The 12,258-nt window shown below is 45.1% G+C and overlaps 1 protein-coding gene across 2 annotated transcripts in view; it reads right to left on the bottom strand.

The window, feature by feature from the left end:
* Positions 1 to 12,258, bottom strand: part of DNAH17 (dynein axonemal heavy chain 17) — an 85,005-nt gene that overhangs the window by 14,911 nt on the left and 57,836 nt on the right. For both annotated transcript variants that reach the window (XM_028715420.2, XM_028715430.2), the window contains exons 52-58: positions 11,596 to 11,813; positions 10,081 to 10,288; positions 8,070 to 8,185; positions 6,794 to 6,986; positions 4,696 to 4,931; positions 3,839 to 3,961; positions 1,276 to 1,480 (exon numbers count right to left, since the gene is read on the bottom strand). In XM_028715420.2, coding sequence (XP_028571253.2) covers positions 1,276 to 1,480; positions 3,839 to 3,961; positions 4,696 to 4,931; positions 6,794 to 6,986; positions 8,070 to 8,185; positions 10,081 to 10,288; positions 11,596 to 11,813 — 1,299 coding nt within the window. The remainder of the gene's footprint in view (positions 1 to 1,275; positions 1,481 to 3,838; positions 3,962 to 4,695; positions 4,932 to 6,793; positions 6,987 to 8,069; positions 8,186 to 10,080; positions 10,289 to 11,595; positions 11,814 to 12,258) is intronic.

The raw sequence follows: 12,258 nt of genomic DNA, 5'->3' as shown, positions 1-12,258 counted from the left end.
CGGCCCTACCAATTAGGCAGAGGGAGACAATGCTCTCAGGCAGCAGAAGCTGGGGAAAAGCTATGGCAGCCCCCTGCCCACCCCTCCAGAGCCCCCTGGCCATTTGTTCCTCTTGGAGATCAGAGCTATATGTGTCTATTCGGTTTCTGTACATGGGATGGAGGGTGTGCATGTGTGATCTTGCCCTGTGCCTCAGGCAGCAAAGTGCCTTGGGTTCCCCCTGAGTACAGTATGTGAGTATGTGTAACTATAGTGGAGAAGCCTGAGACCAACAATGCCTGCTCAGTTGGCCACTGATGAGCTACTTTCAAGGTCTCTGCTCTTCCTTCCCAGGGTTCATTATCATTTAAAGACAATCTGGACCAGACAACCCTTCAAACAGAAGACTCCTTCAAAGAAGAGGACTGCTTTCTGTAAAGCAGGGCACACGGCTGCCATTACCAGTGTGTGAAAGAGCTCAGCTCCAAGGTTCTTACCTGCGCGGCAATGAAATGGCTACAGACATCCTAACTAGTCCCTCCCATTGCACAATGCCATTTAATATGAAGGTTGGGGTGGGGCTTCGGCTTGTGGCAACTATCACTAGTGGGTCCTTCTATCCTAAAGAGGTTCACCCAAATAACAGCCTAATATACTTCATTAAACAGTAAATGTAAAGTGAACAAGAAATAGTAAATGAAAATCATAATTAAATAAACAGATATAAGTTTGCATTGTTAAACATACACATTCTAAAATATACAGAATGAATTCACTGGTTTGCAATATCTATTTAAACAGAGGAAATGATTTAAATACGGTAAATGAAATCTAAGCAATTCATTAATATACTAGTAAATATTTAATTAATTTACACATAGACCTGGTTCCCTTTCACATTTAAAACCTAATGCAGGGAAGGGAGTGCAGAGAATTTATATATATATGTGTGGACATGTAAATGGAAAGTAGGAACAGAAACTTAAAACCATCCTCACCAGCTGGGAATTGGAATTGTGTTGGGTGCTATGCACAAATTAATGCCTTTCCCTTTTTAATATACTTGGAACCTTACTTTATTATTATTATTACCCCAAGGTCCCAAGGCGGGTTACAACAATTAAAACACAACATTAATATGTAGTAATCACCACTTTGGAGCAGGTGAAAACCTGAATGGCAGGTTCAGAGACCATTTGGCTAGCTCTGAAGTTTCTGACCAAGTGTGGCTACCATAAATTCTTGTAAAATAAGCCATGTTGTTCATAAACAACTCACATCTAGCAATTACAATACCTTCAGTTCCTCTAGGTCAGGTCTCTCCTTAGCCACCACAGCAGCTAAAAGTTGGTCCTCCAGCCCATCTCTGGTGACCAGAAAGTTGATGAGTGTGCACTGGGCCTGCATCTCTGGCTTGTAGTGGGGGTTGAAGTACTTGGTGTGCAGAATGAGGCGGAAATTGGGGTGGTACTCCACCTCCTTGTCTCCTATTTTAATGTATCTAGGGATTAGAGTGTTAACAGGTCATGAGAACAGGTAGGTAACAGGCAGACAAAGGTTCTTCAAAGAGACTATAGGCTACTTCTGGCAGTTGGAGGGGCAGAGCTGGATGAGGACGTCACAGGAAGGGTCAAATCCTATTTTTGGATATGCTAAAAAGTTATTTAATGCATACAGAAAAGCAGTGCATTTTAGGCACATTGTTGCTGCTGCTTCATGCCTCATAGACAAGCCTGCTCAGATGATTAGAAAGTTAATGTGAATTTTAACCAATTTCAGTATTTTAACTTCTTGTATGTTTTAAACTATTGTAAGCGCTTCTTGATTTTTATTGCTTTATCTTTTTGTAAAATGCCTTGAGGGCTTTTTGTTTAACAATCAAGTGGTGTATAACTAGGATGTAATGAATTAAATAAAAAATAACTTAAGGAATACAGTGGTACCTCGGGTTACAGAAGCTTCAGGTTACAGATGCCGCTAACCCAGATATAGTACCTTGGGTTAAGAACTTTACTTCAGGATGAGAACAGAAATTGCCCGGCAGCAGCGGGAGGCACCATTAGCTAAAGTGGTACCTCAGGTTAAGAACAGTTTCAGGTTAAGAACGGACTTCCAGAACGAATTAAGTTCTTAACCTGAGGTACCACTGTAAATTATATGTGGTTCAAAACACAGGGGAGGGGGCGGTACTTCTGTCCTTTGGCAGGGTGGGTGGCTAGGGGGGAGAAGCAAGAGTTCTGTGTATACATATGCACAAGTGCGCAAACACCAGAATGGAAAATGTGAGACATCTGCTTGCAATTTTGAACCAGCTTAAAAAGTAAGAGGCATGAAGACCGGCTCTCAGCTTATGAAACGATTGCTGCAGTCACAAACACACTCATTTGGATTTGGAAGGAAGCCCCACTGAAATCAGCATGGCTTCTTTCCAAGTAGATGTGGTATAGGGCTGAAGCAAAAACAGCACTACTCTGGGAACATTTATGCAACAGCACCCAATGAAAACAAGAAAACAAGAAGGGATATCATCAATGGAAATATGTAGGAAATTCTACATTCTTTCCCCAATGAACAGAGCAAAGTAGGAACGGGACAAACAGGTGGTGTCAAAGCCACCTGGTGACGGTAGAAAAACCCAGCCACTAAGCTGTTACTGGTTTGAATCTACTATCAGGGAAATGTAGCATGTGCAATGTCATCTGCAAGGACGGTGCGATCCTCAGGAGAGTCTTTATTCCACAGGAGTCACTTGGTAAACTAGATTAGATTAGATACAACTAGGACTAAATCCACCCTAAAACATACTGTGAATTAGTTGTCTGCCACCACCTACTGGATAACTGAGCAATAGGGACTCTTACATTGAATATAGTTTGTTCCAGATCACAAGAGTGCTAGCTTCCAATCTCTAATCACATAGCTCCTCTAAGGACTGTGTTTCTTTTAACTTTGCTGAAAGCACAATGACATTTACACGAGAATAGATGAGCCTATTAGGAGCACGCCCCGCCTGTTAGTGGAGCGCACATGATTTTCTTAACAAAGAGGTTAGATTTCTAATTTATCCACCACACATGAAAAACAACATTTCAGTCAAATGAAATAAAAAGTAAAATTTATCTAATTTAATACTTCCCCTGGTTGATATAGGCAGGCATTTATAATTTATAGTACTTGGTTACAGGAGATCCATAGAAAGGAGTGGTTAGAAACCAGGATTCCTCTCTCTGTTCCTTGGCAGAAAGACCACCATGGAAATGAGGGAGCACAGATCTGCTTACTGAGGGCAATAGGTTTGACCAGGAGTCAGCAAACTTTTCCAGCAGGGGGCCGGTCCACTGTCCCTCAGACCTTGTGGGGGGCTGGACTATATTTTGAAGGGGAAAAAATGAACGAATTCCTATGCCCCACAAATAACCCAGAGATGCATTTTAAATAAAAGCACACATTCTACTCATGTAAAAACACGCTGATTCCTGGACTGTCCATGGGCTGGATTTAGAAGGTGATTGGGCCGGATCCGGCCCCCGGGCCATGGCTTTGACTATATTAATTACAGGACAACTTGGCTGTGAACTAACCAGCAGGTACATTGCGATCCAAGGATGCAGAACAGTAGCCCATGGCAAGGCCAGGCTTGTACCAGCAGGATGACACGCACTCAGGATGATTTGCTAGGGCTTGGGAATGCCAGCAAACAGTAGTTGTGTGACATCTTAGTAATGGAGGCACTCTGGCCAATGTAGGGACAGACTTAAGAGAGAATGGATAGAGATACGCCTAACCCTAACTACAGTAATTCCATTTTAAAAAGCAAGGGCTACTCTGGCTTCAGCCAAAGGAGCTGCGACAAACGCACTTTCCTTTCTTGATGGTGTTTCGGCCTAGCAGAGGATCCAGCACAGGCTCCACGGTCTCTCCGATGTTCTCAATGAGCAGGGTGTCTCCGTCAGAAACCGCCTTTTCAATGATATCTAGATAGCTGCAGCATTGGAAGAAAATCTGTTAAGCATGTCGCAGTGTTTTAGAGTACAATCCCCGCCTCTCATTTTGAACATAAGAAGGCTGGTGCTCGCAGAAAAAGGAGCCTTATGAAAAATCACTTATCGTTTGGGACTGGGCTTCCCCGAGTTCAGAGACACTGGGCAGCTCTGAAGCGGGATCTGGGCAGAAGAGGCTTACCCCGCAGGTTCCAATATGCAAACAAGTGGCAACGAGGGAGCGTCCCTTAACATCTATGGAATCTGATGGAGAGGAACAGGGATTGCCAATATGGCCCTCTTGGATGCAATGGTGCCTCTGAGGTCTTTCCATGGGGCCTGCAATGTGTCTGAGTCCCCACCCCGCAACTGTCCCCTTGGTCATGAGGTGGTCAGGTTACTTTTTTCTTCCTCGAAAAGCTGAAGGAGGAAGCTGCAAGTTATGCTCTCCCCCAGTTTCCCTTTCAGCACTATGTGTTCTTAGGGCTCAGATTTACTCCGCTGAATCGGACTTCTACCGGATAAATGGAGAAAGCTAAGGGCATGTGTGCACTTGTCCCTCTTTCTTTCTCAGTGGCGGGGATGATCTAGAGAGGGGAGAGATGTCACCAGAAAGGGTGGTGCCCACGGGCCTATCCCTGGAGAGCACCTCTGCCACCCTCATCTTTGGAGCTGTAGGGAACTCCCTGTTTGGCAGAAAACTTGAAGAATCAGGACAGAAGAGTTATGGCTCAACCTTCTCTGTCCAAGCCGGATGGCCTTCAGGTCTTCTCCATGTTTGTTCTTAATCCACTTGATCCCTTGGAGCTGGGCATCTACAATGAGTGGCCAGCGCTCTGTGTTGCAAAGTATAGTTGCATTTTCTGTCGACATCCGGTCACTGGGGAGCCCCTGGTTGTTCCACGTTGCTACATCTGCATCATCAGTTAGGAGGCTCAAAGGGTCCAGCCCCGGCGTGATGGGAATTGGCACCTGCAAAGTAAAATAAAACGGGTCCTGAAATGCACCAACTGCTCCTGTTTAAGACATAATCTCGCAGGTGGCAATAACCCCTCGTGGGGTCAAGGGGAGCCAACGCGTTACCTTTCAGTTGCTGAAGGACTACAGTTCCCATCAGCCATAGCTACCACTGCCAATGGTCAGGGATGATGGGAGTTGCAGTCAATAGCAGCAGGTTGGGCCAAGTTGTGGAGCTACCCACCTGATGCCAGAGTTGCTACAGTTTACCTGGATGGGGATGGGGCAGGGTGGTGGCAAGCTTGGGAAGCACAAGCTGGCGCGTGAGCAGAAGGGCTAGATTGGCTGCCCTGATGTGGCTGTGCGGCCCCAATCCCACTGGCACCCTGACCTACCCCAGTCCCATTCAGGTAAGCTGTAGAGACTCTAGCATTGGGAGGGTGACTATGAAGCTCTGCCTCACCACACTGGCTGCTACTGGATGCAGCCTGAGAACATCTGGAGGCCACCACCATGGATACCCCTGCAGTAGGCAAATGATGTAACTGAGTTTAGAGTGGATGGTTAAACAGAACGAGCAACAGCTCTTAGCAGGGATGGCCAGAAGGGAGAACTTCTTGTACGGTGTATATTGTCATCCCCTGGGCCTGCTGGGTGGCATTTCAGGAAAGGAAGAACTGGAGAAGTCTGCTCCAGACACTTTAAGGAGGAACCAATAAACCAGGTAGGATTTCCTGAAGGGAGGTGAGATGGGAGTTTGGTAACTCCATAAAGGTATTGTTATTGGGAATCAGACTTCGTCACCAAGTAAAATTGCAGCAGGGGTCTATGTGAACTCCAGGAGAGGCTCAAATGCTGACTCCATGCTATTAAGGATTAAAAATATATATTAATTTAGGTTAGGTTAGAAACTGCTGTGTGGCTTTAGGGGAGCTGAAGTGAACTAGCTGACTCTTTCTGCCTGGAATCAATGGAACATAAATATTTCTGCTAAATCAGAAGACTGCCTGGAAGTTACAGTTAGCGCAAAGCTTAGCCACCAGGTTCCTAAGTGGGACCAGGTGTTGGGAACACATCTTGCCAAGGCTTAAGGAGTTCCACGGGCTTCCAGCCCATTTCCTACTGAGGCTGTATACACACCATAAATTTAAAGCACATCCTCCTTCCCCAAAGAATTCTGGGAAGTGCAGTTTCTTAAGGCTGCTGCGAATTTTAGCTCTGTGAGGGGTAAACTGCAGTTCCTACAATTCTTTTGGGTGTGTATGGGTTTGTGCTTTCAGTATATCGTGTCTACACAGCTTCTGCTGGTGCTTACCTTTAAAACCCTACAGAGTTTAGATGAGGGTACAGGAAATGATGTTTTCTTCCATGCCGCTAACGTGCCCATACATTCACATTCAAAACATTCACCTGAGGTTCTCCTCTAGATGAAGTGAAGAGAGTCTTTTTGCTTCGGCCCTCCCTTCTCGTGGCTCTCCTTAGGGATGTCTGCTTGGCACCACCATATAAAAACCCTGCTTAGTTCTCCAGGCTTTCAGTTTGAGGGCTGATAGCTTTTAGCACTGCCCTTTGCTGTTGCCAGCTATTTCAATGATTAGAGCTGTTGTAAGCCCTGGAAATTTCCGTTTTTAAATTGAGGGATGTTTAAAACAAATCAAAATAAACCTTCAAGCCCAAGGGGTTTAGTCTCAGGCACCTGATGCCAGAGATATCCAAGAGGAATCCACCTGTAGTCTGGCTGGCCATGGGGATCAGAATCCTACTTCCTGGAAAACGGCTCACCAGGATATGATACGCATCCCCAAATATATTACTCTACATGTCCCAGAGCTTTATTCAGAGTTGCCCTAGTGCAACATGGCACTGAGCAGATTCACCTTTAGCTGCTGGAGGAAAGGAGTCCAGAACTTGTCCAGAAGCTCGGTCCTGTATTTTTTTGTAAAATAGCCAACGTAGGAAACAAATGCAGTAATCAAGAGCACATCCCCGCACAAAGTCTTTTCTTGCTCACGAAAATTTTCCACAGACTCGGCCCAACGCACGTTTTCCGAAGCTAATCCGCCAACAAGCCTGAATAAACATTTTGAAAGGAGATGCACATTTGGTTAGTGCAGCCTGGGGTTCTGGCCAGCCTTTGCCTTGATGCTAGGCCCGCACATTCCCAGAAACTGATTAACTGTCTGCCTGGAATGTTGACTTTTTGAGAGATTAGGGTGGGCAACTTTTGCATGATGAGGGCCAGGCTGGAGGGCTGCAGCAAAAGCTCCAACTACACATTCCTGGGATACCTGGCCGCCACTACTGAGAAATGCCTTGCACGTTTGGTGAAATTTCCGAGACAAGACTGAAAGTGGCCGTTTTTTGAAGTCTTTCGTATATGCTAATCACTTAAGATCTCGATCACCAGAAGATCCATAATAACACAAAAGGAACTGTTTGCCTTTGAACTGACAGTCTCTCCCCCCCCAAAAAAAAAATATAACTGCAGCTTCTCTAAATAAACTCCACATCTTTGACTCACTCTGTAATGTAGTATTCCATTTTCAGGAAATGGTTCACAGCATGCTGAGAAGAACAACAAGTTTCTTTTTACCAGCTGGGATGACCAAAAGCCCAGTACTGCTGACTCCAGATACTGAGTGATCCCCCTCAGAACCACAAAAATTATATGATACGAACATGCAATGTTTGAGGTTCTTTTAACTGCTTCCAGACTTATATTATTTTAAGGTCCGCTACTATCGTCATAGCTGTCAACTTTCCCCTTTTCTAGCGAGGAATCCTATTTGGAATAAGGGGATTTCCCTTAACAAAAGGGAAAAGTTGACAGCTATGACTATCGTGTTTTTGACCTTTCTGGAAAAGCAGCTTTGTAAACATCACAGAACGAGTATTACAGCTTGATTCTCAAATTTGGCTGAGTGATTCAAAGATCATAGCAATTGCACAGATACTGCCATCTTGTTAATTGTGATGGTGTTTTATCTTTGAAACATTGACCCACTCAGCTCTGTTTCATGAATAAAATGGTGGGAGATCAAGCACAGACCTTCCGCATAATATATTTCGCTTATTGTGAACTCAAGAATCGTAGTGGCAACTAGCTAATACCAGTACAGGATGCTCCTGAGAGAGTGCTTGATTACATGTTACCTGTTAGCCAATGATATGACTCTGTTTGTCGCATCTGCCTCTTGCTGGCATTTGATTTTCTCGGCTGTGGCCTTTTCAAATTCAGCAGTCAGATTGGCCAAGTTGGCGTTTAGATCCTTTAAAACAATGGGATTGTTGTTACTCTCATAGAAACTTTGAAGACTGCTTGCTGCACGTGTTCAGCGGGTGCACCCCACTATTTGTTTTAGTGGGACAGTACTTAACAAGCTGTATCTTAAAACTCTGAAAATGCCAATAAGTATCTGTTATTGGCACTCAGTATATATGTACCCACAGCTATGTGGAAGTATTCTCCATGGCATACTCCCCGTGTGGCTGGGGCCCACATCTTAAGGATTCAGCTATAGGAGGATTGTGAGAATCATTTCCATGCATCACAGATAAAAGCAGCTCCCATGAGCACAGGTACACTGAACAGGAATCACAGTGCATGTCCGTTTGGCACGTTAGCTTCTGCACACTGCTATGTTTTTAAGTCACAGATCTTTGTTGCTGTTCTACTCTGCTTGCTGTACATATCAGGGCAGAACTATGAATCTATCCAGAAGTTTTCTTTGTCTCTTCCCTCTTCCCCTGCCCCTTTTCTGTTCTCTGGCAATGCAATCAGGTGTTTCAGGACATGTGCATGAACTCCCTTTTTTTAAATTCCCAGGAAGTGCAGATCTTGCAAAAGGCTTGTGTGCGTGATTCCACTGACTACAACGAACTCCTGTCCAGAAGTCTCCTTAATTGCATCTAGCTGTTAAAAAGTGCTTTATAGTTTTAAAACCAGAGGCTGCAAGAAGTGCTTTTTTTCTAGAAAAATAGGTGCCAGCGCTCACCATGAAGTTGTTACAGTAAGTGCCACACCTTTTAACAACAACAACAACAACAAAAAGAGGTGCCAGTACTGTGTACCCCCTGAAAAAAGCATGGGCTGCAAGGTGGATTAGGTCCCCAACAAGAAATGGCTATGCTTAGGGCTTCTGCTTTAGAAAAAAAGAAACCAAGAGGAGGTGATGGATATTTCTAAATTATACATGTTGTGGAAATTATGCATTCCTCACTCCTACCCAGTAACAGCAGAAACTGAGCAGGAGATTCAGGACAGACAAAAGGAAGCACTTCTTCCCACGCTGCATAGTTAACACCATGGGTAGGCAAACTAAGGCCCAGGGGCCGGATCCGGCCCAGTCGCCTTCTAAATCTGGCCCGTGGACGGTCTGGGGAATCAGCGTATTTTTACATGAGTAGAATGTGCCCTTTTATTTAAAATGCATCCCTGGGTTATTTCTGGGGCCTGCCTGGTGTTTTCACATGAGTAGAATGTGTCCTTTTATTTAAATTGCATCTCTGGGTTATTTGTGGGGCACAGGAATTTGTTCTTTCCCCCCAAAAAAATATAGTCCGGACCCCCCTTTTGGTCTGAGAGACAGTGGACTGGCCACCTGCTGAAAAGGTTTGCTGACCCCTGGTTAACACCTATGGCCTTCCCTGCCACAAGATGTGGTGATGACCACCAGCTCAGATGGCTTTGAAGAGGATTAGACAAATGCAGTAGCTAGCCAATGGCTCCTAGTCACAATGGCCGTATGCTACCTCCGGGATAAGAGGCAGTCTGCCTCTGAATAAGAGTTGCTGGGGAGGGCTTTTGCCTGCATATCCTCCTGCTTGTGAGCCTCCCATAGGCATCTGGTTGGACACAATGGAAAACAGGACGCTAGACTAGAAAGGCCTTTGATCAGATCCAGCAAGGTTCTTTATATGCTCATTTGAGTCATGAACTGTAGACAGATTACAGTTCGCACACATAGCTGAAATGTCAGCTCTCAGTTTGTACAGACACGGGAAAATGCCACATGTGTGTCTCAAGCTCACAGCCAAACAATTCTCAAGCTCATAGTTAAATAATTTCCTTCCTCAATGCCAGTCAATTTCAACAGTGATGTTTACTTGATGGGACACAAGGGGGCGCTGGCATTTTATCGAGCCAAGGTGACGGTGTACTTACTGCAATCTTGTTCTTGATCAGCGTGAGCTTTGCTTGCGCTTCTGCCAGCTCATTATTAGCCTCTTCCAAGGCCTGGCGCTTGGGGGCGACGTCACAGTAGACTTCATAGAAGCGAACAATGTTCAGGCACCAAGAACACAGACCAGCTGCAGCCGTGGACTTAGACAGTATAAACTCTGGATCGAATGTTGGGTCATTTTGAAATGGCCTGCAGCAAGAAAGTTACAAAGCAGCATTGCATTGGGTGGAAGGAAAAGCACAGTTAAGATCTACAAAGGTACATCATATAACTGATCACTTCTGTATGCTGCATTTACCTATAAAAGAGGTGATTTGAGGCTAAATCACTGCTGCACTGTTGGGATTTGGGTGACAGCAGCCACGAAATTAAAAGACGCCTGCTTCTTGGGATAAAAGCAATGAGAAACCTAGACAGCATCTTAAAAAGCAGAGACATCACCTTGCCAACAAAGATCCGTATAGTTAAAGCTATGGTTTTCCCAGTAGTGATGTATGGAAGTGAGAGCTGGACCATAAAGAAGGCTGATCGCCGAAGAATTGATGCTTTTGAATTATGGTGCTGGAGGAGACTCTTGAGAGTCCCATGGACTGCAAGAAGCTCAAACCTCTCCATTCTTAAGGAAATCAGCCCTGAGTGCTCACTGGAAGGTCAGATCCTGAAGCTGAGACTCTAATACTTTGGCCACCTCATGAGAAGAGAAGACTCCCTGGAAAAGACCCTGATGTTGGGAAAGATGGAGGGCACAAGGAGAAGGGGACGACAGAGGACAAGATGGTTGGACAGTGTTCTTGAAGCTACCAACATGAGTTTGACCAAACTGCGGGAGGCAGTGGAAGACAGGAGTGCCTGGCGTGCTCTGGTCCATGGGGTCACGAAGAGTCGGACACAACTAAACGACTAAACAACAACAACAACTGTTGGGATTTAATAAAAATATAGAACTTAGGGGCTGGCCACTGTGAGAACAGGATGGGCCATTGGTGTGATCCAGCAGGGCACTTCTTATGTTATGACTCTGACTACACACCATTCATTGCTAAGATCTTGGGCAAAATACTATGCTGGGAGGAAGGTTGCCCCTTCTCATGGGTATTCTTTGCCCTGTCCATCCGTTGAAGCTAGTGGCTTGAATTCACAGGAGGAAATCTGAACGGCAAATCCTAGACAATATTGTTATAGGACTTTAGCATAAGGAGGAAGAAGGGGCAGACCCCTGGACACTGGTGGAGTTACACAGCCTCACTCCTGGGCAAGCAACTAGGAAACAAGTGTTTGCTTTTTGTTGGTTGATGTTAAAGTGCTGCTACCCTTCAACAGGCAGGACCAATGCTGGCGCAGAAAGGGAAGAAGCTGAGTGTGGGGCACAAAACTGGGTTGGCGGTGGGCCTGAGCCCTTGGAGAGGAACAGCCCTGCTTTTTCTCACCTCTGATCCAATGAGCAGACTGTAGGAATTGAGGTTGGTTGTAAGAGCATAAATCTAGATTCCTCTTACTTGAAAGCTTTCAAGCAGCTCTCTGGAATGTGCTCCTTGTCGTATTTCTTCAGGGCATCCAGGAAACTGTCCACTTTCCCCATCATGACTTTTGCTGCCTTCCAGCTTCTGTCCTTTGGTATCTTCCCACCTGGAGCTGTTAGGATCATCACAGCTGCTGTCACGTTAACCACAGCTTCTGGGGGAGATCCAAAAGACTTCAGTTCTGTCAGGTTGTTCTGGAAAAGTAGAAGGGGCAGGGGAGAGAGAGAGAGGTAGGGAGCAGTGACAGTGATTTCCCAGAATGTAAGTCAGGACACCTAGCCACCAAACTGTAAATCTGGCTATGAAAGAAAAAAAATCATTGAGCTAAGAGTCCAAACCAAGATCTGAAACTCTGAGCTTTTGGTAAGGTGGGCAATGATCATGCCAACAGGTGCCATGGGTGGTTTGGAAAGCATGGAGCTTTTGGGAAGTAGCTCACAGGCTCATTCTCTCGGCTCCACCCTTAATCAAGATTGTAGAAAATGTCTTAAACCATGGAGGCTTAAGTTACCTTACATTTTAGTGCTCATTATTTTTATATCAAAATAATTCGTGGCAAGAATTCAACTGCAGTTTCAAAATACTGTGAGAAACTCTGCATTCTGAAAATATAAAGGGCCTGGAGGTGATCACTGAGAA

Source organism: Podarcis muralis, chromosome 2 (assembly GCF_964188315.1).
Source record: "Podarcis muralis chromosome 2, rPodMur119.hap1.1, whole genome shotgun sequence".
Classification (NCBI taxonomy): domain Eukaryota; kingdom Metazoa; phylum Chordata; class Lepidosauria; order Squamata; family Lacertidae; genus Podarcis; species Podarcis muralis.
This window is presented reverse-complemented; position numbering and strand designations above follow the sequence as displayed.